The sequence below is a fragment of the Grammomys surdaster genome, unplaced genomic scaffold, assembly GCF_004785775.1.
Source record: "Grammomys surdaster isolate TR1022 unplaced genomic scaffold, NIH_TR_1.0 126271, whole genome shotgun sequence".
Taxonomy (NCBI): Eukaryota; Metazoa; Chordata; class Mammalia; order Rodentia; family Muridae; genus Grammomys; species Grammomys surdaster.
Window position 1 is genome coordinate 5,230,862 of NW_021621071.1, and position 27,524 is coordinate 5,258,385.

The window sequence follows — 27,524 nt, forward strand, 5'->3', positions numbered from 1 at the left end:
TGTGTGTGTGTGTGTGTGTGTGTGTGTGTGTGTGTGTGTGTGTGTGTGTTGATATACAAAGAGTCTAAAAGATTGTATGAAGCTGTATACTTAATTTTCCAAGAATGATGAAAAGAATTGAAATGCTTTTCCTGGAGGGCTGCAGAGATGGCTCAGTGGTTAAGACCATTTGCTATTTCTGTAAGGAGTTTGGTTTGTAGTACCTATGTTAACACTGCTCTAACCAGCTCTTATTCCAACTTCAGGCAATTTAATACCCTCTTCTGGCCTCCAAGGCCACTTGCTACATACACATGTGGCAGACACATAGACAGATACAGATTTTTTTTGAAGATTTATTTATTTTATGTATGATTGCTCTATCTGTATGTATGCCTGCATACCAGAAGAAAGCATCAGAACCCATTATAGATTGTTGTGAGCCACCATGTGGTTGCCAGGGATTGAACTCAGGACCTCTGGAAGAAGAGACAGTGAGTGCTCTTAACCACTGAGCCATCTCTTCAGCCCCCAGACACAATTAAAAAAAAAAAATGAAAAAAAGAAATGCATTTATTACCGTGATTAACAAATACATTGCTTTTGTAGCTTCCAAAACATAAATCAGTGGTTGTAACCCTGAATGATTCAGACGATAGTGAGTCTGATGGAGAAGCTTCCAAGTCAACCAACAGTGTTTTTGGTGGATTAGAGTCCATGATCAAAGAAGCAAGACGAACTGCGGAGGTATGTGCTATATTTAATGTCGAAAGATGAGTGTAAAGGGAAACTCAGTGTTGTTCAGTGTTGTATTACATTAACTGAAACACCAGTTTCCAACTAAAAAAATCAATCGTGTTTAAGCCCTTTCCGGGTTTATTTCAGCTCCCGTATAATTCAGCTCAGTATTTTTAAGGACTAGCTTTTGACTAGGTAGATTATGTAATTGGGTAGTTGACAAGTAGCCTGTTAGTAGTTTTTCAAAAGAAGAGTGAGGATAGTGCTAAGATATTCACTATCTTAGTATATACGGTGGTATAACATAAAATAGAAATATCAGAGTAGAATTTTTGAAAGCTGTTGCTCTGGTTGACTCTTCAAATGCTGCTTTTTAAAATTTTCCTTATAGCAAGCTTCAAAACCCAAAGTACCTCCAAAATCTGAAAAAGAAAATGACCCTCTGCGAACACCTGAAGCTTTGCCTGAAGAAAAGAAGATTGAATATAGATTGTTAAAGGAAGAGATTGCCAAGTAAGTGAGAGTCTCTGTATGTCACCGAAGGGTAGTGTTTGCTAAAGGTTCTTTCTCTGTATAAACCAGGACCCTGAATTTATCCTAGTTGTGGAGTCAATGTTACATGGGGAGTCAGTCATCTGTCAGCCTAAATACAATGAGACACTGAGATATAACTAGCTTAGGAGACACACAGAAGGACTGCACCCTTAGCTCTGAATGCAAATGTCAACCTGAGTCTAGGTACTGCTTATATAGTCAGTGTCATTAACATGTATTTTATAAAAGTATATTTTAAAGAAAATGCTTTTTGGTCTATTTCCTCTCTCAATTTAGCCGTGAGAAACAACGTTTGATTAAATCAGATCAGCTGAAGACAAGTTCGTCATCCCCAGCAAACTCAGATGTGGAAATGGATGGGATTGGGAGAATAGCAATGGTTACTAAACAGGTTGCAGATGCAGAAGCAAAGCTTAAAAAACACAAGTGAGTATCATTCCGTGTCTGATTAAATGTGCGATATCTCTTTATGTGCCTGGGTTGAAGGTCTGTATCTGTATTGATGTTGGTATATGTCATTAGTAACTGCTATAGGGTTACAATTGTTTTCTCCACTGGCTCCTCACCCGGACCAGTGGCAAACATGCTATACCCCATCCTCCCTAGAGTCTTCAATTCTCCACATAGGGATGAGTTAGGTGTGAAGACGGGGGGTGGGGTGCGGGGTGGGGCTGGGGGGGGCTGGGTGGGGGCGGGGGGGAGGTGCTGGATAACCCCTGATCACTGATTCTTCCACACGGCAGAACTAGAGGAGTTACTTATTTTATTGACTCATTATGTAATGTAATTTAATTAATATTTTAATTGGAGATACCAAAACCTGTAAGGAAGATTGTCAGACTGAGACAACTTTAGTCATTGCTAAAATCATTTGTGAATTTCCTCATTTTATAACCTTAAGAACTTTTGAGTATATTTAAAACATCTTCAATTTTTTAGATGACCTTTTTAAAAACGTCTTTATTGTAAAGCATATTTTTAATCTTTTAGAGAAAGCACATCCCTATACCTTATATTGAGAGATGTGTGTGTGTGTGTTTATTTTTGAGGTGTGTGTAGCCCTAGTTGGGCTGAAACTTGGTATGGACAAGGCTGGGTTCAAATTTGTAGCAGTCTTCATGCCTCTGCTTCCTGAGTGTTGGAATAAGAGATATGTGCTACTACCCAGTTTTCTTCTATTATTAAAAGTGAACTTGATTGTTGGAAATAGTTACTATTCGGTATAATGAAAAATGTTCATGCTGTCTGTGCTCCTAAATTAACTCTTAGAATTGTTTATGTTTAAATAGCATAATGGCTTTTTAAAGGCTTTTAAATATTCATCTGGAAGTCCTTAAGAAAAAGGAATACGTGTTCATAACCTCATTTCTAACATTTCAGACCCTTGGTCCTCTTTTTGTGAATCATGAAAATGAATGTAATTGTGATTTTAAAACAAAAGCACCAGGAGCACTGCACGATGGTGCAAGGTCTTCCATTACAGACTCGTGCTCTGTTTTCCTTCTGAACAAAATCTTAGACATTAAGTATTCTGAGCACGATATATTTGGAAGTGTTTAGGTTTTGGATATTTATCTTGTGCTAAACTATATTTTATAACATGTAGGATTTGTCTTCAGTTTATGACCAGAGTTGTCTCTTTCAAATTACATGCATGTAAGATTAAAATTCTTAAAATACATTATTATGTTATTAATTTGAAATTTTTCTATTTTGATGGTGTTAGCCTGCCAGTTCTAGAAAACAATAAGAATTTTGTTATTTACCACTCAGAATTCTCTTGATTAAAGATGAATCAGTTTTAAAGAATCTCGTACTGCAAGAAGCCAAGAAGAAGGAGTCTGTTCGAAATGCTGAAGCAAAGATCACAAAACTTACAGAACAGCTTCAGGCAGCAGAGAAGATCCTCAGTGTTAACAGGGTGTTTCTCAAGAAGCTCCAAGAACAAGTAATGCTCCTTTCTAAACCATTAAATGTTGTAGTCTGATGTTTACTGTATTTTTAAGTGTTTTTTATTCCTTTGTATATGTGTGTGGAGGTTGCCGTAATGTGTGCTGGTGCTCCCTGACGTAAGCCAGGCGCTGTGTTCCCTGGAGCTGGAGTCAAGGAGTTTGGGAGCTGCTGGACTGGGTGCTGGGAACTGAGTTCCAGCCCTCTGGGAAAGCTGTAAACTGTGGTGCTGTCTCTCCAGCCCCGTACTGTACATTCACACAGGCAGTTTGGATGTTTAGTTTTGTTTTGGGTTTTCCTCTAAAGCAAAGGGGGAAAAATTGAACCTAAGCCGTCAGCATACATGTAACCTGTGGTCTTTTATTGAGACATACTATTAGGATATTTTTACATTGAGTTGAATACCTCTAAAGCTGTTGTGTTCGAGAGGATATTTCAAAAGATTTTCATTTGTGCTTTCTTTTTTTTTTTTTTTTTTTTTTTTTTTGGTTTTTCGAGACAGGGTTTCTCTTTATAGTCCGGGCTGTCCTGGAACTCACTCTGTAGAAGAGGCTGGCCTCGAACTCAGAAATCCGCCTGCCTCTGCCTCCCAAGTGCTGGGATTAAAGGCGTGCGCCACCACCGCCCGGCTCATTTGTGCTTTCTATTTTCAGATTCACAGAGTTCAGCAGCGTGTTACCATTAAGAAAGCTTTGACGCTCAAGTATGGGGAGGAGCTCGCTCGGGCCAAGGCCGTGGCTAGTAAAGAGCTGGGGAAACGCAAACTGGAGCAAGACCGCCGCGGAGTAAGTCGCCTGGAGGAGACTTGGGGAAAGCAGGGCTTTTTGTTTTTGTTTTTGTTTTTTTTTAACGGTACTTCTAAGCTATGAGATGTATAAAGTAATTCCAACTTTGCTGCAACTTCAAAGAGAACAGATTATATTATTATTCAATCTATACAATCTAGAGTTTGTTTTTAAGTCATACTTATATTTTGGATGCTTTTAAAATTTATTTTGCATTGGTTTTAGTTTTTGTTGGTCACAGATTAACTTGCAGCAGTGTGTTGATTTGTTAAATTGTTTCGCTCTCCTTGTCAGTTTGGTTTTGTGGCCTTGGTATTATATTCTAGTGAAACCACCATTATCTTATGATCAATCGTGTATGATTGCATAAAGTGATATAAAATAGTTACTTTTCTCCCACAGCCAAACAAAATGATGAGATTGGATAATTCTCCACTATCAAGTCCAAGGAAGCATTCAGCTGAATTAATTGCTATGGAAAAAAGACGATTACAAAAGCTAGAATATGAGTATGCCTTGAAAATTCAAAAGTTAAAAGAAGCCCGAGCCCTCAAAGCAAAGGAACAGCAAAACCTTGTTCCCGTTGTGGAAGAGGAACCTGAGTTTTCTTTACCTCAACCCTCACTTCATGATCTGACACAGGATAAATTAACCTTGGACACAGAAGAAAATGATGTTGATGATGAAGTTTTGTCAGGTTCGAACAGAGAACGAAGAAGATCCTTCCTAGAGTCCAATTCTTTCACTAAACCCAACCTTAAGCACACTGACACACCTAACAAGGAGTGTATAAACAAACTTAGTAAGAGTACTGTAGAAAAGCCAGAACTTTTTCTAGGGTTAAAAATAGGTGAATTACAAAAATTATATTCAAAAGCCGACAGTTTAAAACAGTTGATTTTAAAAACTACCACAGGCATTACAGAACAAGTTCTGCATGGTCAGGTAAGTGGCGTTTCTTATTTCCTATGGCATGTAGAGTTTACTTAATGGTTCACTTGTCTTCGGAATCACTGTCATTTCGGCTGTCTTTGTTTTGCAGGAGATTTCTGTGGATGTGGATTTTGTTACAGCACAGAGTAAGACAACAGAAGTGAAGCCATGTCCATTTAGACCTTACCAGAGCCCTCTTCTCGTCTTTAAATCCTACAGGTAGAGAAGAGGTCGTTCATAGTGTCAGAGTTATCCTGATTCCTAGTGCTTTACCTTAAATCTGTCTTAATAAAAGCATTTGAATTATGGTCACTGGAAAACAAACCTTTTTATGGAAGGCAAAAGTATGTATTGCTATTGTTCTCAAATCATATCAGAAATGGAGTTTTATAGCATGTTCTTTAGGTTCAAATTCTAGGTTTTTATTCATTGATTTATAAGTATTTTTTTAAACAAATAGCACATTTTATTTTATGTATGAGTACATTGTTGCTGTTTTCAGACACACCAGAAGAGGGCATCAGATCCCATTACAGATGGTTGTGAGCCACCATGGTTGCTGGGAATTGAATTCAAGACCCCTGGAAGAGCAGTCAGTGCTCTTAACCTCTGAGACATCTCTCCAGCTCCCAATTTATAAGTTTTTTTTTTTTTTTTTTAAAAGATAGACTCTCTCTACTAAACTTTGGCTGAATTGGAACTTGCTATTTTTTAGCCTTAAACTTAAAGTAATCCTCAACCCTCTGCCTCCCAGGTACTAGTATTATAGGAGTGTGCTGCCATTCTTGGACAGTGATGATTTTTAATTTGAGGATTCTTCATTTGTCATTGGCCAGCCTCTGTAATGTTGACATTCTTAGGTGACTGTGGACTGCTAAATGGGTATGATTTTATGATAAAGTTACAAAGCACTTACTAGGTAGCATATGCTGGCTGCGTAATGTATACAAGAAATACCAGTAAAGAACGTTTTATTGTGTGGTGGGGGAAAAGGATGTTAGAATACAGCATTACTTACATATTTTTCTGCATTATAAATAGTTTTAAATAAAGTTCTTGTTGTTAATTTGTACTTGGAATTGAACTTAGGGCCTCATACATGCTAGGCAGGTCTTCTACCTCTCAATACTTCCAAGTCTCACTTTTTTTTTTTTTTAAATGAGATGGAGCCCTCCTGTGTCAGCTCAGCTTTCTTCGAACTCAGCCTCCCAAACGCTGAGAAACAGTTGTGCACCACCTCACTCAGTTTTCAACATGACACCTCTCATGTCCCTGTTATAAAAGTCGCTCCTTCTATTGTTTGTAGCTATTTTAGTTACTTGTAGTGTTGATTTGATTAGTAAGCAGGTATAGAACTTTTAACGGAGAAAGAAAAAATTAAGAAGATGTCTCGTTTTCTGTCTGTCTAACATGTCCTTCCGCTCTTTTTCTAGATTTAGTCCTTACTATCGAACCAAGGAAAAGCTTCCCCTGAGCTCAGTGTCATACAGTAACAGGATTGAGCCGGATCAGTGTTTCTGCCGTTTTGATTTAACAGGAACATGTAATGATGACGATTGTCAGTGGTGAGTAGTTTTTATTTGGAAGAATTCTCTAGAGAAAGTCCTGTTTCCTTTTGTTTTGATAAGTACACGGTTGTCTTCTGTGCTCTTGTTTTATTTTAGGCAGCATGTACAAGACTATACACTTAGCCGGAAGCAGTTGTTCCAGGACATTCTGTCATACAATCTATCTTTGATTGGCTGTTCAGAGACAAGCACTGATGAGGAAATTGCTTCTGCAACAGGTCTGTAAAGAGTTCTCATTGAACGTAGGGAATTTAAAAAGATCGTGCCCAGCTTGTGGTATTTGAAACAGCTAATAATGCCGTACATTCACTATGACACTTCCTAGATCTGCCCTGTTGAACACAGTATCACTAACCACACACTGGCCTTTAGAGGGGAGTTTGAATGAAGGCACACTTCACTGACTACTCACACTTCAAGTACTTGGTTGTCAGTGGTAAGTGCTAGCCAGTAGCTGTGACAGCAGAGATTTAGCACCTCGTTACTGTTACAGAAAGGTTTTAGTCATCTACATGGTTCAGCTTAGAAGAGAAACATTTGTGGGACACTTTACTGTTGATTCTAGCATAGCCTCTTGTTTTCCTTTGTTGTTTTCAAAAGCTTAGGACTAAAAATTAACATGGGTTTAGCCTCTAAATCCTGTAGTGAAGTAAAAAATACTCTATAAAATTTGCTGTAGAAATCGTGGATTTCTAGCAAATACTTGTGCACTGGTACTGTTGAATTTCCCCACAGAGTGCCAAATAATGTCTTTTGGATTAAAGGAATTAATCTTTACTATTTTTTTTTTTTAAATCACTATCCAGAGTGATTGTAAAGTCACTGAAGTCACTTTGTCATTCCTCATTTGGACTTGTACTTTTACCTAATAATGTGTTCATTTGAGTTCCCTGAACTGCCAGCCCCAGTTTTATGGTGGTATGGTGGGAAGGACTTGTCAGAATCATTGACCTAACCTTAGGTTTTCCATTTTTATAGGTCATAGACATTACTGACTAGTGCCATACATAGTTTAAGTCTTTTTGTTTTGTTTTGTTTTTTTCGAGACAGGGTTTCTCTGTATAGTCCTGGCTGTCCTGGAACTCACTCTGTAGACCAGGCTGGCCTGGAACTCAGAAATCCGCCTGCCTCTGCCTCCCAAGTGCTGGGATTAAAGGCGTGCACCACCACCGCCCGGCTCATAGTTCAAGTCTTAGGTTATTCTTTGCTTTGTAGTCTTTAACTAGCACAGTTACTGCAGCCACATTTTTATAATGAATATAGTATCCTTGTTTTATTTTCAGAAAAGTATGTTGAAAAACTTTTTGGAGTAAACAAAGACCGAATGTCAATGGACCAGATGGCTGTTCTCCTCGTTAGCAACGTTAATGAGAGTAAAGGCCATAGTAAGTATATGTGTGTGTGTGTGTCTGTGTGTGTGTATATATATGTGTGTGTGTGTCTGTGTGTATATGTGTGTGTGTGTGTGTGTGTCTGTGTCTGTGTGATTGCAGACTGTCTGACATGTTCTTAAAGTGAATGTTGTCTTTTACTATCTTGGCCAAGTAACCGTAGCTTTTTTAAAACTCTTTAAAACAATAAAAACACTACTTACATAAATTAACAATCTTCTCTCTGTTAGCACCTCCATTTACAACTTACAAAGATAAAAGAAAATGGAGGCCAAGGTTCTGTAGGAAAGCCGTGTCCGAGAGCAGCAGCAGCAGCGATGAGGGGCAGTCCACAGGCCCCATCAAGTATGGTAAGTCACGACGCAGGAGATGGAGGCTGCCTCAGTGCTGGTCTCTTCATCAGAACCCTCACAGTCTTAGCCTACTTTATAAACGGCTTTTCCTAAACTTGTATCATTGGTATTTTTGACTGTCTTAAATGTGGTGCCTGTCATGTTTTCAGTAATAGGTATTCATTGATCCTGACATTGCAGGATGTTTTCATTCCTGCTCTTTGCCCAGTAAATGGGAGGAACACTCTTTAATAAATGTGATGCAGCCTCATGTATTTGCAGGCCTGCTTTAATGGGGTGAATACAGCCTCAGGTGAAGATCATCGCTTTGCCTGTGTCCTTGAGAGCACATGGTCTTTATTATAGTGATAATAATAATAATATATTATTATATTTTGCTTTATTTTGGAGTCTTTTCTGACATGCAGTAAGTGTGTGTGTGTGTGTGTGTATTTGTTGAGTACATCTTTCTTATTCCTAGTTTTCATAATTTGTGGATTAATAATGATGTCCAGGTACACTCATATGTTTATTTATATTTGTGTAACAGTTCTGTAGTTGAGATGTAGAAGAAATATTTTGTAGATTTTAACTTTATAAATGGTTTTCCTCCCCTTCTCCTCCCCTCACAGGACAAAGTCTCCTGTAGCTGAGGCTGGCCTTGAATTCTGATGCTCCTGCCTCTACTTCTGGAGTGCTAAGTTTGTAGGTGTGTGCCATCATGGCCGCATTTGAACTTCTGGTTTAGTTCAGTGTTGTCACTTAAATTTAATCAACATACTTAGCATGGTTTACTTCTACTATACTTCTAGAGTCCTTTATATTCTTATTTTTCTGATGCTTGAAATACTTTTTTCTTCTAGAAGTGTCTAGGTTTAGATGAGTAATTATGTGACACTTCCGCTTTAGAGCTGAAAATTACCTGTTACTAGACTCTTTACAGATGAGAACCAAGTTTTTTTCCTTGAGTGGTTGAAGATATAAAACTATTGCTGTTTGTTCTTACAGCCTTCCGACCAGAGAACCAAATAAACGTCCCAGCTTTGGACACTGTTGTCACTCCGGATGATGTGAGGTATTTTACCAGTGAAACTGATGACATTGCTAACTTAGAAGCAAGTGTACTCGAAAATCCGTCCCATGTACAGCTTTGGCTCAAGCTCGCATACAAGTACTTGAATCAGAATGAGGGGTAGGTGAGCTTCAGTTGTTCCGAAATATTGATCTTTAGTCTTTACTTAGTGATGCTCATCAGGTTTCCTTATTATCAATTGCTTTTGAGACAGGGTCTCACTGTAACAGAGGCTAGCCTGAAACTCACTCGGTGGCCCACGCACTCATGGTTCAGACTCCTCGGTGCTGACATTGCATGTGTGAGCCCCCACCCCTGCTTTAGTACTTTATTTTCTTTGAAGCAGGGTCTCATGTAATGCTGATTGGGCTGGAACCTGCTGTGTAGTTGAGGATGGCCTTGAATGGTCCTCCTCCTTTTACTTCCCAAGGACTGAAATTAGAGGTAGATTTTCTCATACCTGGTTTTGTGTCCTTAGTTTGCTTTTTGACAAAGCCAAAAGTATTTTATTATTGTTCTAAACTTAGCAGAAAAGCTTTAAGAGTAGAGCTTCATTTTGTGTTCGTGGCTCAGTGGATAACAGGTGATACATTATGTTGAAGTGTGCTGCACGTGGGTTACATCTTTAATCCCAGCAGTGGGATTTCTCTGAGTTTGAGGCCAGCCTGGTCTGTATAGTGAGAGCTAGGCCACCCAAGGCTACATAGTGAGACCCTGTCTTAGAAACCAAAAAGGAGGTGAAAATTTGTTAGTAAAATTATGAGAATGGGACAGGTTAGATTTTAGGTTAATCTGCAATGAAGACTTAAGTTTATTTAGCCTCTTTTAAATTCTGATGGAATTGGTCTTTTTTCCATGTGTGGTTATGTTCATGTTAAGTAGTATATTTCACAGCTAGTGGTTTCTGTTACAAATTCATATGCTTAACTTCTGCTTTTTAATACTAGAGAGCAAGCCAGGAATAATCTTTACAATGTAATTTTAAAGTATAATAGTTTCTTTTATTAAAAAGTAGTCTACTGGGAAAGACCTATCTTAAAACTTAGTATAAAGCCTATTAAATAGGCAGCGGCAGCAGAGTGCTGATAAACCACACATACCTGAAAAGGGTCTTATTTAACTTGTCTGTGTGTCATTTCCATGAGAATGGGGTAAGTTACAGCACTTTGTTGTCTGACTCATTGAGTAAAGGACAAAGAAATGTACATTACTCTATGAGTAGGCTCATGAAAGAATTATCTTCTGTAAGAGATAGCAAGCCCTGGAGCTGAAAAGAACTATTATATTGAAAGCTTTGATATTTTATGCTGGCAGTAGCTGGCCTTGAGAGAGAGTTGTTTAACTTTCCTGTTTTCAAACAGTATAAATCATAAAAGGTATTGCTGAGTGTGGACGTAGAACACATTTGAAGTAGATAATTCAAGTGCTTTTATTATACTATGTTTCTATCTGTGGTAAATGCTTACAGAATATCTACTTAAAAAGAAATTATTTAGTCTACAGGAGATCAGGACCTTTGGGCTTTGACAGACATGATTTGAAATCCCTTTATTACTTTGTATCATGGTGATCTTGGCTTCTAGTAGATTCTAGTAGAGAGTAGATTCTTAGTTGGTTCATTTGATTAGCCCTGCTTAGATGTTAAGTGTTTCAGTAGTTTACACTGCTGTGATTGAACCTGGTGCCGTGCGCCTGCTAAGCGTGTGCTGTTACCAAGCTGCTCTGTCCGCAGCAACTTACACTGAACACTTTGCCCTTTCTTTTACACATACAGACTGTGTTCAGAATCTTTGGATTCTGCTTTAAATGTACTGGCTCGAGCTCTGGAAAACAATAAAGACAATCCAGAAATTTGGTGCCATTACCTCAGATTGTTCTCAAAAAGAGGGACCAAGGAGGAGGTGCAGGAAATGTGTGAAACGGCTGTTGAATATGCCCCTGACTATCAGAGCTTTTGGACTGTAAGTAGAAAAGATATCAGCCATGTGGTTGATGTATGCTATGGTCATAATTCCTTAGGGCATCTTAATTGTTGGTAGATAGCTTAGTAGATTATATAGTTTATTAGCATGTAGAGAATTTATTATGATTTTCCCCAGCTTTACGGTGCCAGCATGTCTTAGATTTGTCATTTTCTTACTTTTGGAAACTCAGACATTAGGATAACACATAATCTCTTAGTAAATGAATTGATTACTTACAATGTGTCTTTTTTGAGCTGAGGTACTGAAAAGCCTTGGCTAGCACAGGTGCTCCAAATCCAGCAGTGTCTAGAGGCGATGCTGTAGATGATTACACGCTTTCCCAGAGAAAGGAAGACTCAAAAGTTGTAACAGTTTTCCTTAAATTGGTTTTTCTTTAGGGTGTCATACATTTCTAATACATATGCTCTTTGATTTTTTTATTTCATGTATGGGGGTTTTGCCCGAGTGTGTCTGTGCACTACTTGTGTGCCTGGTGCCCTTGGATGCCAGAGACTATGGTAACCTCTGAGGCTGGATCTCAGGCTGTTGCGAGCTGCTGTGTGGGTGGTGGGAATTCAGCCCAGGACTTGTAACTGCTGAGCTCTCTCTCCAGCCCACAGATACCATTCTTTAATTCTTAAAGAGTTAAAGAGTTAACTCTTTAAAAATTAAAGAGTTCTTTAATTTCTTTAAAGAGTTGCATTCCCAATCAACACAGGTTGTGTATGATCATAAACGTAAGCTTTGCATATCTGTCATGGTCTTGTTCACCATGTATTGATTCAGAAATGAAGTGCAATTGCGCTCAGTGATGATTTAGAGAATACATTTTATTTTAGTTCATCTGATTTTATACTAATCTGTGACAGAAGGCAGATCTGAATATTATACTGGAAAGTAGGTTTATATATTTTAATAGCTATTCTTTTCATAAATTGTACATCTACTGAGACAGTGTCTTAATTGAATGACAGTTTGTAGTTTTTTTCCAATAAAGCAAGATTAATGTTGTGAAACTGTTTCCATCAGTTTTTGCACCTAGAAAGCACCTTTGAAGAGAAGGATTACGTTTGTGAGAGGATGGTGGAGTTTCTGACGGGAGCAGCCAAGCGGGAAGTATCTGATAGTCTGTCCTTTCAGCTTCTAGAGGCTCTTTTGTTTAGAGTTCAGCTACATATATTCACTGGGAGATGCCAAAGTGCACTTGCAATTTTACAGGTAAACATTTATTATAGTGTCTAATCTCATCTTGTAGAGTGTGTATACAGGTCTTAGACATGAGTAGCACTGTCGAATAGTGAGGCTTTGGATTTGAACTCGTCACTTACAAGTAAGTTGTGGTGACATCTTATTTTTGTTGCTATGAGTTTTTATAGCATTTCCTTGGAAAGATTGTGTTAGTCACTTTCCAGCTAAGCCTTAACGCAGGATCTAAAGGCATCAGTCCATAAAGAAAGCCATCTGTATTGATGTGGGCTTGAGGCTGGGAGCTTGCCTTCCTTCTTTCCTTCCTTCCTTCCTTCCTTCCTTCCTTCCTTCCTTCCTTCCTTCCTTCCTTCCTTCCTTCCTTCCTTCTTTCCTTCCTTTCTTTTGTCTTTAAATTATCATATTTTTTTTTTTTTTTTTTTTTGGTTTTTTTCGAGACAGGGTTTCTCTGTGTAGCCCTAGACCAGGCTAGCCTCAAACTCAGAAATCCACCTGCCTCTGCCTTCCAAGTGCTGGGATTAAAGGCGTGCGCCACCACCGCCCGGCAACTTAACCAGATTTTAAGTGTAAGGGATCTTCATACTTTTTATCTCATTCATTATTATATCATAAACTTTAAGATAGTAAAATCTGTGCTCATCTTAGTATTTGTCATTAAAAAGTTTGGTGACTATAGGAATTTTCACGTATCAGCCAGTTGGTGATGGTACATGCCTTTGATCCCAACACTAATCCCAGCAATCAGGAGGCAGAGGCAGGTGAATCTCTGAGTTTTAGGGCAGCCAAGACTATACAGAGAAACTGTGTCTTGAAAAAAAATGTTTTCACTTAAGTATTTAAGAATAATTTAGAATATATCAGTTTCATTCTTTAGATTTGAATCTTATTGTCGATGGGAATGACTCTTTAAAAACATTTCCCAATGTTTCCATTTTGTCTAGAATGCATTAAAATTGGCTAATGATGTAATAGTAGCTGAGTACCTTAAGACAGATGACCGCTGTCTGGCATGGCTGGCCTACATACATCTGATTGAGTTCAATAGTCTCCCTTCGCAACTCTATGACCCATCTAATGCTAATCCTTCAAGAATTGTCAACACAGAGCCGTTTGTAATGCCATGGCAAGCAGCTCAAGATGTCAGGACCAACCCTGACTTACTACTGGCAGTGTTTGAAGGTAAGCGATGTTTATAAACTATAGTAGCAAGCATTAGAAATTCCTAAACCAGTGTTCAGAACGTCAGTTCATTTTTTATTGTGATTCTTTATAAAATGGGATAACTTCAGTTGTAATTGCACTTTATTATCTAAGTATTTTCAGTATTATTACCTAAGATGGTCATTGCATCTATGAAGCTGAAAAGCTGCTTTGTGGCTTTTTTTTTTTTTAATTATAACAAAGGATACAAGATTAACGTATTGTTATTAAATGCACGTGCATCTGAATGTACACAGTTACTGATAGTATAGTAGGTTAGGGGAAGGAGTTGATTGAATCATAGAGCTAAGTTGGCTTGTTTATTTTATTCTGGCAGTCTTTTAAGGGTGTGTTATGATCTTTTTCATGTAGTTAATATTTTCTTCAAAGTTAATTTTTTGACTATTATATGCTAAACATATATCTGCCATTGAACATGTAATTGAGTTTAAAACCTCTTTCTCTCTAAAATAAGTATATAATCCTGTTGGAAGGTCTATGCATTTGGCATAGTCATGAAGTATAAAAGACCATATATACAGTGTATTAGTATGTAATGTAAGTTGTATGCTACAGAAATAAGAATCTGGCATTTGTAGAATTATTTTGTACAGATCCTAAACTCAAGAGGGGGAGGTTACTGTCAGTTTTCACGTTCGAGGAAGGTGTCTGAGGGTCAATCGGTCAGAGCTGAGCTTTGAAGCAGAACTGCATTGTGTCCAAGGAGACTCTCTCAAGGATAGAGACCTGTGTGTGTTTCTCCATGTTTCCAAAGGGCTGTGCATGAATGTCTATAATTTACTGAGTGCTTAGTAAATCCTTGAATATCCCAGTGAGGAAAGGGAAGAAAGGTCATTCCTGTTAGAGGAACTAGGGAAATTTAAAAACAACCTAAGGAGAGTTTGTATAGTGAATTCAAAGAAGAATTTGAGGGAGAGTCCTTATAAAAATCCTGTTAGGCAATGGAAAGAATATGCCTGATTAATGGAATGACGGTAGGCTTTAAGATCCTTTAAGGTGTAGGAGCGTGCGGATACCTGAAGCACCCCATTTGGGTAAATGTCAGGGTTAAGAAAAGACGAAAAGGATGATGGGCTAGTAAGGGTGTCTTGGAGTTGGTAATGTAAGGGACTGAGCTTCGCTGAAGGAGGACCCCAGACTCAGATAAGCAGAAGCAACCAGCATGCGGGGCTCAACCATTCTCTAAAATGGTGACCCCAGACAAAGGCATGCAGGCCTTCTTATAGGGAACTGGGGGAACTCTCTAGAAGGATTAGGTAATCTAAAACTTCATTATTGGGTGCTAGGGGTCACAGGTAATCAGTGGTCTGAATTCCTACATCATGAGTGTTTAGCCATGTGATGAAATAGGGCTGCCCAGCACAGATGGCCCATTCTGAGATAATTTCCCCATTTTTGTGGTTATCCCCAGGCAGTTTTTTGATAGGGCGTTTTATGATCTTGTTCTGGATTTTATGGTCTGTTCCTGGAGCTGGTGTCTCATGACCTAGTTTGCTACCTTATGGCCTTTTTTGAAATCAGGCTTGGTCCTTAAGTGGAGACAAATGGGGTTTATGTTGCCTTTTCAGTGTAACAGTGAAGTGATTGGTTGTGTGTTTTGTGGTAGATGCGGTAAAAGCTTGTACAGATGAGACCCTTACCAGTGGAGAAAGAATAGAGGTCTGCCTTCCGCTTTACACAAACATGATTGTTCTGCACCAGCTCCTAGAGAGGTAAAGCTTAACGAACAAACAGCTCTGTTACAGTTAGTCCTCACCGTGTCTTAGCCGTCTTCTTCTTCTTAAGGTATGAGGAGGCAGTGGAGCTTTGCACAACCTTGTTGGAGTCCTGTCCCACAAACTGCCAGTTATTGGAAACCCTTGCAGCTTTGTATTTGAAAACAGATCGAAATGACAAAGCCCAATTGGTTTGGCTTACTGCGTTTGAAAATAACCCTCAGAATGCGGAAATTTTTTATCATCTGTGCAAATTTTTCATCGTGCAGGTAAAAAAAAAAAACCAAAAAACCCAAAAACCTCCTGTTTCTTAAATATGGTGTTTCTGTATTCTGTATTCTTTCAGCAGTGACTTCTCCTGATAGCATAGCCTTCTTGGTCCTTCTGCCCTGTGTAGGTCACGCTAGGCTTTCCTGTTCCTCCTGCAGTTTACCATTGGATTGCTTACAGGGTTTGTCTCTGAGAACTCCTCCAGAGCACAAACTATGTTATTCATGTTTACACCCGAAGTATCCACGTTAGTGACAAATGTGGTAGCTGCTTAGTTACGATCCTGGTGGGAGCTGGGAGACGGCTCAGCAGTTAAGAGTACTGACTGCTTTTCCAGAGGTCCTGAGTTCAGTTCCCAGCCACCACACTCTGGCTCACAACCATCTACAATGGCTCACAACCTCTTCTGGTGGGTGATTTTGAGCCTTTGATAATACTAGATACGTTGTTTAATGGTTAGTTGAATTTAATCCAGAGGTGTTTCAAATTCATTTCTATTGTGATAAAAACCCCGACAAAAAGAACTTAGGGGAAGAAAGGGTTTATTTAAACTCACAATTCTAGGTTAGCGTTCGTTTATTGCAGCATCAGGAGTATGAAGCACACTCAAGAGCCCAGAGTCATGCACACACTCAAGAGTGTGTGTGCTTGTTAGTGTCCACTTGCTGTCCGCACTAACTAGATCAGGGTCTTCAGCCTTGGGAATGGTGCCAGCCACAGCGGACTGGGCCTTCCATGTCACATAACAATTAAGACTGTCCCCACATGTGAGACTCCTGTTGTATTAAGTATTTAAAACTGGCCTCAGGTTCATCCGACTATCTAAGCTGCAGCAGCTCTGCCTAGCCCCGCCGCCATGTTTCTCAGCCTGGGGCCACGTGCGCGCTGCAGATAGAACCATAAACACCAGCCCTGCCACCCACTAGATGCCAGCGTGAGAGATGGCTCTGCTAATCTTCCACGCTGTCTCTGCAAGGGAGGGACCATTCCGACATCTATGCGGGCCTAGTAAGAGAATGAGACTCTAATTCTTACAGATTAATCAAAGGCTTTATATGTTTGATAATGAATAATAATCATTAACAATATGCCCATACAAAGAGAGTTGTATCCCAATTAGCTAACCTAATTTTATAAGTTTGCTTTATAAGCTATCCTAAGTTTATAAGTTGTTCTCCACGAGTGCTCTCCATACCTGTGTGGTTCTCCATCCTCCTATATCTCTACCCTCTCTAGCTCCTCCTCTTCCTTTTTTCTCTTCTTCTCCCAGCTCCTCCTCTTCCTCTCCTAACTCCTCCCACCTTAGCTCCTCCTACAGACTCCCTTCCCAGGTGATTGTAGAACCAACCATCACAGGAAATGAGGATGTGTCCAGGTTTACTCATGTGTTTCCATCCAAGAAAAATAATCTCATCGTGTCTTCTAAAAAGGGTTTCAAATGTCTTTATCAAATACAAGCCTGGCATGTGTTACTCCTTTGTTTTGACAGAACGGAGGTGATAAGCTTCTTCCATTTTTGAGGCAATTTGTTGGATCCTTCTTTAAAGCTGGCTTTGAGAAGTATAGTAACGTGGATTTATTTCGGTGAGTTGTGGGACGTTTGGTCTGTAGAGGAATGAGTAAGGATTTAGGCCAGTGGGAAGATAGGTTTTCTTGTTGCCTGATTACATTTCAGACTGCTTATCTAACACTGGAGTACTTACCTACAGAGCTGATATGAGGGCTGAAGATGAACAGAATGAAGACAAGATAGAACATGCTCTGTCATGCAGTGTAAGGCTTTTGGTAGCTTCTCCATTTAGTTTGTTAGTTGTTGCTGTGTTGTTTAATCCTGTAGTAACAAAATGTCCTGAGACAATCTCATTGATGCTTGAAAAAAATGTTTTACTTGTTGGTTAACCATAGATTTAAAAAAAAAACAAAAAAACAAAAAAACAAAAAGCCTTTTCTCTTTAAGTTACCTACTCTAGGCTCTGAGGTGGTTAGTAAACAGCTTTAGAAGGATTTTTTTCTCAGCCCATCAGTTTCTCAGGAGCTCTGTAGTTACTGTCCTAACTTTGCCGCGAGCTCCGATATAACATTAAAAGACACTCAGATCATCGAAGAGTGGATTCATGGAAGACTTTAAACTTTCCTTCCTTCTTCCTCATTGCTCTGTATGGGATCAGCAGTGGTTTTTTGCATGAACCAGAAAGTACTTTTAAGTTTGCAGGTTATGTTTTATTAGTCCTACTCAGTTGTGGTGTTGTAGTGGGAGAAGAACCCATAAATGAATGGGTGTAGCTGTGTTCCAGTAAACTTGTATTTATTTTTTTTTAAAGATTTATTTATTTATTATATATGAATACACTGTAGCTATCTTCAGACACACCAGAAGAGGGCATCAGATTTCATTACAGATGGTTGTGAGCCACCATGTGGTTGCTGGGATTTGAACTCAGGACCTTTGGAAATGCAGTCAGTGCTCTTAACCACTGAGCCGTCTCTCCAGCCCCTAAACTTGTATTTATAAAAATAACTTTAGTTTGTTGATTGTGAGAAAAACATCAAAAAGAAAATGATTTATGATTCTATCACTTGGTTATGCATTTGTAAGTTATAAGTTCTCAGTGTATATGGGTGTAGTGCTCAAGGAGTCCGGAAGGGGTGGTGGGAGTTACAGCCAGTTGTGAGCAGTCTGGTAGTGCTGCGGGGAACTAACCTGCAGTGTTCTGTGAGAGCAACCAGCAAGCACTCTTGACCACTGAGTCATCTCGTCAGCCCCCTAATAGAATTCCTATAGAAAATATGGATAAGTAAAAATAAAATCTTAGTTTTGTGTTAGCAAGTCAAAATACCTGTGCGGATGATATTTTTACCTCGATGCCACCCTCCTCCCTTTCTCCTTAGTCTGCCTTTTAGTAAAGACATGGAATGTCAAGGCACATGTTTAAAACAATTTTGTGTGTATAGGTGTTTTGCCTGTGTATCATGTTGTATGCCTAGGTCTGGAGGAGGCCAGAAAGGGGCGTTAGATGCTCTGGAGCTTGAATTACCGATGGCTGTGGGCTGCTAAAGAGACTGATAAAATCTATAACCATGGGGATTGGCAATTGAAGCCAGGTCCTTTGGGAGAACAGCCAGGGTTTTAAAACCCGAGCTCTGTCCAGTTCCTAGTAAGTCAGGTCAAAAAAATAAAAAAATAAAAAGAGGTCTGTTTGCCTCAGAGTTTTTGTTGTTGTTGTTTGTAAATTTGGACCTTTACATTTTGTCAGTTGTCCTAATTAGTACCTTTAAAAAATTCTTAAAATATTTACATTAATATTTTAAAGATAGCTGCAAGCAAAATGTCAATGGACAGACAAGAAACAGAAGGAGATAGAAGTTGATCCCTTCCTCCACACACAGTTTTGTTTTTTTCTGTCTTTAATATTAAATTGGTTTGTTTTCAAACTTTGGCAAAAGACTAATTCAAGGCCAAACAAAGCCCTTGACAGACCTGTGCTCTGGTTTTCCCTTGGGCGCAGAGATAATTGGTTTAGCTTACAAGGGGATGATGCCAGATTTTGCCTTGGTAACTAATCAAAGGTCTTTAGATCTTGATTCTAGCTTAATTAATTGAGAAGAATAAAAACAGTATCAATAAAAATTTGGAACTAGATTGCCTCTAAATCACCTTACTGTTTTTTACTGACATCTTGTTTTATTAAGTTCTTTTGTGAAATAATCATATATCATCAAGAATTAGAAAAAGACACCAGTACTTAGTCTATTTATCTAATACTAAAGTTCTTGTCTGCACAAGGACTAATTTAAGAAGCCTTTAGCCATGGTGGCACACACCTGTGATCCAAGCACTTGAGAGAATGATGTAGAAGGATGTGCATTTAAGACCAACCCAGGCTACACTGGGAGAAAACAAAATGTCTTTTGAGTTAAATATTAAGAGAGTGCCAGTAAGTGAGGTAATTTTTGGCTCATTGATATATTTATGTATATATATCTTAAGAGTCTGAGTGTGTGTGTGTGTGATTTTATGCATATATAATGATTAGTTTATTAGTAGAAATCAGTGCTCACAATGTATTCAAGATACAATTGTAAGGCAGAAATAAAGCAAAATATATATAGCTGTAATACTTAATACTGTAATACTTAACCTAGAAATGGATTTGATCAATTCCTTCATAGCATTTAGTATAAAGATGACAAGCAGTAAGAAGTACTTCATTTGTTTCAAATGAATTTAGAACGTTACCTTGGTTTTCATGCACTTTGAGGAAGCTGCTGTAGTGATAATACAGTTTTATGTACATTAGAGTGAGCTCATTTCAGTCTTCAGTGGAGGGTTCGAAAGTCTTTAGAAGTAACTCCGAGTGATAGAGCCGCTGTGGTAGTTGGATGCTAACCCCACCGACCTCCAGACGTTCTCCGTGTTTGCTGCCTTCCCACAAGCTGGCCAACCATTTACAACTTTTCCCCATACAGTCCTTTTAAAATCCAGTGTAAGTGATTATGCCAGATTGTCAGTTCAAGGTTAGAGGGATCTGAGACTCCGCTAGCACACATAAGGACATTCAGATCCATGAGAAGGAAAGCTACAGGAGTGAAAGTCAGAGGCTTATTAGTCAGGTTTCTAAGGACCTCTGATGCTCTGGTTTTCACTTTTGGAAAAGAGGTGATATCATTCAGAGCCTTTTGCTACTTTGATAATGGCTCTTTTTCTGGTTGTAGTCAACATTTTATTTGTTATGTCTAAATTAAATGTGTGTGTGTACGCATGCAGATTTTGTAAGAACTTTGCTCCTACAAGAATGTACAGATTTTGTTGAAATTTCAGATACTTTGTAATCTCATTTGATCTTTTTATTTCTAATAAGGTTCAATTAGATGAATTGTTTTATTTGGGGAATAAAATTCATTTGGAGAGAGGTAATTCATATTGGTATAAAAGTAAAATTTTGAGCAGGTATGATTTTAGGAAAGTTCATTCTTCTGTAGAAATATTTCAATTAGGTTGAAACTCACGATTATTCATGTCTGTATTTTAATCCATGTGTACCTAGGCATAATTTCATACAATGCTGGGATTTTCTTTTTTCAGGTATCTCTTAAATATCCCAGGACCACTCGACATTCCAGCGTGTTTATGTAAAGGGAATTTTGATGATGATGTATTTAACAACCAAGTCCCTTATTTATGGCTGATTTACTGGTGAGACATTATCCACTGTGGAGAAGAGTGCTGCATGTTAAGCTCGTCTTGGGCTGGGTGGTGGTGGCGCATGCCTTTAATCCCAGTACTTGGGAGGCAGAGGCAGGCGGATTTCTGAGTTTGAGGCCAGCCTGGTCTACAGAGTGAGTTCCAGGACAGCCAAGACTACACGGAGAAACCCTGTCTTGAAAAACACAAAACAAGACAAAAAAAAGAAAAAAGAAAAGAAAGCTTGCCTTGCATGTACAGTTGATGTTTACTGAATTATGACGTATTAAACAGTCACTGAATCAGATTCAAAAAGAGATGCTAAGCCTATATTTACTGAAAGACAAGAGCAAGGAGACTTTACTTGAAAGTGTGTGTTATTATTTCTTACTTAACAAAATTAAACTGTAAGCATTTATTTCCTTCATGTTTTTAAACAGCCTTTGTCATCCTCTTCAGTCAAGTATTAAAGAGACAGTGGAAGCATATGAGGCGGCGTTAGGGGTGGCCATGCGGTCTGATATTGTGCAGAAGATTTGGATGGAGTAAGTTTAGCTCTGGTTAAGAATGGGATTCTTAGAAGAATCCTGTGGCGGGGAAAGGGTGATCAGCTTTTCCGTGAGTTCCTGGCTTAATTATTCTGAAGCACAATGTCTTTCTTTTGGCAGTTATCTTGTCTTTGCCAATAATAGAGCTGCTGGATCCAGAAACAAAGTCCAAGAATTCAAATTTTTTACTGACTTAGTGAATAGATGTTTGGTTACGGTCCCTGCCCGATACCCCATCCCTTTTAGCAGTGCTGATTACTGGTCCAACTATGAATTCCATAATCGGGTAAGAATCTAAGGTTTTTCGTTCTTGGTTTGTTTGTTTGTTTTCAGATGTTTGTATATAACAAATCTACCAAAGACAGCAAAGCTACTGTTTCATATTGAGAGCTTTTCCTGGGACCACTTTCCTAACATTCACTGTCCTTCCTGTGATCAGTTCTTTACTCGTCAGAGTCCAGGAAAAGGTGCCTTGTCAGGCCCTGTAAGAATGAACCGATCCTGGGGACAGAGGAGGGGCTATGTGAGGTGAAGTGGGGGTTGGAGGTGCGGGAGGGCTGTGATCAGCTGGTAATGTAAAGTGAGTAAATAAATAGAAAAAAGAAAACAATAACAACAACAAAAGCAGTCCACATATCCATTGTACCTACTCTTCTTGCAGCCATAGGGCCTCACAGAACTGAAAATATGGTGCTGTGTACATTCATAATAGTAAAATCTGATGAATGATGACGTCACAAAGGGGATTATAATTAGTAAAGCAGACGGGTTGGTTCTTTTTGTTTTCAGAGTCTGATTTCAGGCGATATAATGTAGCCCAAAAGTTCCTGCTTACTACAGTTCAGTGTAGACCTAGATGTGCACTCGCACTCCCCGTAGGATGCTTCTGCTGCTCACCGGGATAACTGTTAATACGTGATGTGCTTCTGTGCCGCTCGTTATCCCAGGATTCCAACAGCTACATGGACATTAAGTCATTGTCTTTTGGGGATTCCATGAGCAAGAAGTGGCAAGCACTGTTAGTCCTCTGTCAGGCTTGCCCGGCAGTCTACAGCAAGCAAAGGTAGACTCAGGACGGAAAGCTCGCACTCCTGGCTTCCTGTCAGACCTCTGTCCACGGCTCTCACCCCAGACCATAGTCTACTGTGTATTTGGAAAGTGGCTAGTATAGTTAATCACATGTTCTCATTTGCCCATTGTGTCTTAAAGACGTTTTTTCTTTTATTAAAATACACAGGTAACTGGAGTCTGCTTTTTAATTGTATTCATTTTCCCTCCCTCAACCTTCGCAGGTCATTTTCTTTTATTTGAGCTGTGTTCCAAAGACTCAGCACTCTAAAACCCTGGAACGGTTTTGCTCTGTTATGCCAGCAAATTCTCGACTTGCACTGAGGTAAGACAGATTTTGGTTTTCAGCTCAGTAGTATAGGCCCTTCATATGAAATTAATTTGAAAACTTGATAAATCTGTATGTAGTTCTACCTTTTCCTCATGGATATATACTACTCTAATCTCAGAATTGTTAGTTATTCATACAAAGACAGTGTAAACAATGTGGTCATTTCAGAGACCTGCGTACTATTTACTACTTGCATATGCACTGTAAGCAGTACATCTATTTTGCATGCTAGAGGAATATTAGATTTTCATGTCAATTATTTAGATATTTAGCATGTATTGGGAACTCATGGGTTGGTAAAAATCAATATCTTAAGAATAATAAAATAGGCTAACTTTTTGTTATTAAAACTTAAAAATAGGGTTGAGAACCCTATTTAAGCACTGACCTAGGATGTCCTACATTCAATTAGAGTTAAACAGTTTCTGAACACTTACTTGTGATTTAATTTCTCTATCAGGGTAACCTTTTATAGAGTGCTTTAACCTGTCCATGCTTGGACATCCACTGCGCAGGCATTGCACACTGCATAGTCATTTACCCTGTTTTGATTGCATCTTACCATAGAGCTGTTTTTATAAAATACCTAATGTGTTTATTAGGTATTCTCTTTTGTTTTAAAGAATATTTTCCATGCTATGATGCATATGAAATATATTATACATCTGAAATATAGTACATGTCTGAAAAATCATTCAAAGTCTTAAGTTTGTGAGAAAATTAACCGTATTATTCTATAATTAAATTTCATGAGAACCGTGTTAATCCTCAGAAGCTAGTGGTAGAAATTTGAATAAAGAAAATGATCTTTGATATGCATGTGAAGTAGAAAGCATGGTTGTATTGTTTTTCTGTTTGTATCTAGTTTCTTTTATGATAAGCATTTTAAAACATAGGTAGTTTAATTGTGGGTAAGCCATATTCTTTTTGTATTGGTACATTCTTCTATGGTTTTCCCTGTTACCTCTCCCCACCAGGAAAATAAGAACTCAAAACTTAGCCATTATAGTTCCATTTTAGTCCCAGAAATATTCAATATGCTTGTTCTAAGAAAGAAAATGTTTTTTAAACTTGCATTGGTGTATTGAGTCATTACCTTAAAAAAAACTTGGGGTAGAGGAGTATGTGATGAGATTGCTTTTGTTTTCTGCAGGAATACATGAGCTTTTTATGTCGTTGAAGATAACTGTAGAACAGTAGTTTAGCACATTGTGATCCTGGGACAATTGTTATAAGAGACATTCTATAAATATTTGCTGAATGTCTTTGTTAGGGTTTAACTGGCCAACCTTTGTACCTTGTACATTCTGTTATAGAGTGCATTTGGGGTGCCCTACACTTTGAGTGCTTTGTTCATTTTCCTGAATGTGCTTTACAGGCTACTTCAACACGAATGGGAAGAAAGCAATGTTCAGATTCTGAAACTCCAAGCCAAGATGTTTACATATAATATCCCAACATGCCTGGCCACCTGGAAAATGTAATGCAACAATCATGTACATGTTTTTATAGCTATGCTTTTATTTGTAAGGGTTGCTCCAGACAGGTAAATCTGAAATAGCATCTTATCTCCCCGCAAATAGACAGACCTAGTATAGAGTTGTTTTGGGCACTTGCTGTGGTTTAATACCTAGAGTGAGTAATTGCTCATTAATAGCTGCTTCCGAGATTAATAATAATAAAAATAATTTTAATGAGGGAGAACATTTAGATATCAATATTATCAAACGTAAGTGTGTATAACACTTTAGAACCATCTTTAAAATATAGGGTTTTCCCTGTTACAGTCTGGTTTCTTATTTTAAAGGTGTTAGTGCCAGGCCTGTTTTACTAGTTTTGAGTTTGCTTTTTTTGTTTGTTTTTTTTGTTTTTCCATCCCATGAATTTTAACTCATGTTCAAACACTGGTCTGCTTTATTCCTGTAAAGTTGATAAAAATTGTTGAATTTTTCTTTTCACTATAGGTTACACTCCTTGGAAGTTTAGCCTTTCAGGAAGTTTTGTATTCAGATTCCCACAGTCAGTATTCTGCCAGTGCTGGTGTTTCCTTTTGTTTGAAGATATATAAATTTTCCCCCTTTTCTATATTCCTTTTTTTCCCTTAGAGCCATTGCTGCTGAGATTGCTCTAAAGGGACAAAGAGAGGTAAGCAGTTCGTAATTGAATTATCAGATGGGCCACTTCTTTTTCCTTTTAGCTACTCTGCCCCTTTTGTTGGGCTCTCACTTTAAAAGGATTAAAGATAGAAAGAAGTTAACCTTCCAAGAACTCTATTTGAAATCTCTAAAGCCCAAGAGAACCATGCCTGACTTGAATGCTAGTATATTGTAAAGCTCTGCCTTGAAGCAGACAGGCTTTTAAAAGTGTTGTTCAGCATGTTTTCTGATGAGAGTGTGTGTCTGTCTGTCTGTCTTATAGGTCCACCGTTTATATCAGAGAGCCTTACAGAAGCTACCTCTTTGTGCATCACTATGGAAAGATGTAATGCTTTTTATCTTTTATTTTATCTTGACGTTTTCCTATAAATTTTCTGCATGTGCCATATCCATTGATGTGGTAAATGCTCAAAACCTAGCTGTCTCTTACTTCTATGCTTCCCTGTCTTTTACAGCAACTCTTGTTTGAAGCATCAGAAGGAGGTAAAACTGATAACCTGAGAAAACTAGTTTCCAAGTGCCAAGAGATTGGAGTCAGCCTAAATGAGCTCTTAAATTTAAACAGTAACAAAACAGAAAGCAAGAATCTCTGAACACTGGGTGCAGTCAGTTCTAAGCCCTTATAATAATTGCCAAAATTATTTGAATGATTCTTCAAGATTAGGCTGATCCCTGGCTAAGGTCTGTGTAAGGCAGACAAGCATTATTGATCCTATCAAGTTTCCTACAATATCCTATCCGTAAAACCGGAAGCAATGAACATGAATGACACTCTTGGAATGGATAAATGAACTTCCTGTTTGGCCTGCTTCTGGGCCCTGCCAGATTCTCTAACATCATGTACGTAAGTATAGCTCCTCAAAGCGACTGACGTTTATTTTAATTTTACTTTGTTTTTGGTTTCATTTTTTACTTTCCCTACCTTTATGTTGTGCTATTCCTGGTCCACTTGACACTCTCTGATGCCTGAGAGATTCTTGTTTGGGATTTAGTTTCCAGGGCTGTGTTTACAGTAAAAAGCAGGCAGTCCCTTTTAGTTCCTCCTTTAAGTCTCTGAGATTCTTCATTTCAGGGTTTTAAACATAAGCAGTCCATCTTAAGGAAAGTGTAACTGCCATGGCCACAAGTCTGCTAGTTGCACTTGAATGTTCTAGCAGGGTTGTTGACTGCCCTTTCTACGTTCTGGACTCCTTGCTGAGACTGTTTAACTTGAAGATTAAAGAAACTATTGCAAATGCCAGTGCATCAGAACCTAAGAGTGGTCAAATATTATGTGCAATTTTTTTTGTAAAGAAATTTTAATTTATAATAAAGTTTAACAGTTTAAAGAACAGTTAATACTGGAACTGCTTTGTATTCAAGTACTACTGTGTAGTATTAAGTGGTTGGCGTACAAAATATTTTTAATATAAGTTAACATTAATAATGGTGCTATCTTTGTTCACTTCTCACTCTGGTGGGGAAGGGCTGAAGTAGGAGTGGGATTCTTCCAATGATACCATTGCTTTCTTCTTCGGCAATTCTTTTCCCATTCAAAACAACAACAAAAATCAATGACTTTTTAATTGGTGAACATAGGCGTTCTCTTTTGAGAACAGTGAACAGATAGGTTTACACTACCATTAAGCACTGTATTCTAAAAAATGTGGTTAGTGTCACCAAGTTGGAGTTTGAGTTACCTACCTAGAAACATGCTGGCTGCTGTTGCATATGCCATGGAAAGAGAGCCTGCTCTTTGTCTATTGTGCTGAGTTGCTTGTGCCTTGCTGACTAGTTACCACCACAGTGCAGTACATGTGGGAAGCAGAGCCACAGCTCCAACGCGACAGGCAGAGTAGTACACCCTGATGTGTGCAGTGCTTGCTCAAAAGAAAACTGCATCTGAAGAATCGCAATGTGCTACAAGATGGCACATCATCTGCTAGTTTCTATTCTCTGGCTGTGTCAAGAATGGAACTCATTCGTCTGTGTCCTTCATCTAACCAAAAATCAAAACTGCCTTTTGGATTTTTTCTATAGCCAAAGGAATTTTGTTAGAAGATACAAATCCCAGAGGGGTATTCTTCCATTGTATGTATTTAAATATTTACCACTGAAAGTATTTTCTGATTATTTGAAAGTTAGGGTAACGTGCTTATGCATAGCAAATTATTTCAGGACACTCAGCAGGTAAAGTGCAGCCCGAGTAAAGCTCAGGTTTGGTCCCCAGAGCCCATGTAGCAGTGGGAGGAGAGCACACAAACTGTCTTCTGCTCTACACACATGCAGTAGTGGGCAGGCGCCTTCCTCCACCAACACACACACTCTTCCCCATCGGTTTCTCCATAGCTTAACAGTTGTAACAGGAAATGGAAATGTCTCAGTTTTTTAGAAGACAGGGCCAGGTTTTAAGCTTTACATTTTTAATTTAATTTTTAATTTTTTCCTTAGGTCTAATTCTGTGTGTATAAGTGTTTTGGCCCCATATAATGTGGGCACATATGTGCATACATATGTATGTCTGTGTGCAGTGTGCATGCAGTGCCCTCAGAGGCTAGAAAGGGGTGTTAGATGTGGAACT

At 38.6% G+C, this 27,524-nt stretch overlaps 1 protein-coding gene across 5 annotated transcripts in view; it reads left to right on the plus strand.

The window, feature by feature from the left end:
- Zfc3h1 (zinc finger C3H1-type containing) overlaps window positions 1-26,302 on the plus strand; it is a 49,039-nt gene extending 22,737 nt beyond the window's left edge. For 3 of the 5 annotated variants that reach the window (XM_028759024.1, XM_028759026.1, XM_028759028.1), the window contains 25 exons: window positions 589-726; window positions 1,109-1,230; window positions 1,549-1,698; window positions 3,046-3,220; window positions 3,876-4,007; window positions 4,410-4,952; window positions 5,050-5,159; window positions 6,374-6,505; window positions 6,605-6,726; window positions 7,792-7,893; window positions 8,130-8,249; window positions 9,240-9,423; window positions 11,078-11,264; window positions 12,297-12,485; window positions 13,415-13,652; window positions 15,301-15,406; window positions 15,480-15,678; window positions 17,169-17,263; window positions 20,763-20,873; window positions 21,302-21,406; window positions 21,530-21,695; window positions 22,702-22,802; window positions 24,187-24,288; window positions 24,914-24,953; window positions 25,227-25,540. In XM_028759024.1, the coding sequence (XP_028614857.1) occupies window positions 589-726; window positions 1,109-1,230; window positions 1,549-1,698; window positions 3,046-3,220; window positions 3,876-4,007; window positions 4,410-4,952; window positions 5,050-5,159; window positions 6,374-6,505; window positions 6,605-6,726; window positions 7,792-7,893; window positions 8,130-8,249; window positions 9,240-9,423; window positions 11,078-11,264; window positions 12,297-12,485; window positions 13,415-13,652; window positions 15,301-15,406; window positions 15,480-15,678; window positions 17,169-17,263; window positions 20,763-20,873; window positions 21,302-21,406; window positions 21,530-21,695; window positions 22,702-22,802; window positions 24,187-24,288; window positions 24,914-24,953; window positions 25,227-25,433 (3,876 nt within the window). In that variant the 3' untranslated portion in view covers window positions 25,434-25,540. Of the gene's footprint in view, window positions 1-588; window positions 727-1,108; window positions 1,231-1,548; window positions 1,699-3,045; window positions 3,221-3,875; window positions 4,008-4,409; window positions 4,953-5,049; window positions 5,160-6,373; window positions 6,506-6,604; window positions 6,727-7,791; window positions 7,894-8,129; window positions 8,250-9,239; window positions 9,424-11,077; window positions 11,265-12,296; window positions 12,486-13,414; window positions 13,653-15,300; window positions 15,407-15,479; window positions 15,679-17,168; window positions 17,264-20,762; window positions 20,874-21,301; window positions 21,407-21,529; window positions 21,696-22,701; window positions 22,803-24,186; window positions 24,289-24,913; window positions 24,954-25,226 lie in introns of all 5 variants that reach the window. The other 2 variants (XM_028759027.1, XM_028759025.1) reach the window with 1 other exon arrangement.
- Window positions 26,303-27,524: the final 1,222 nt, after the last annotated feature.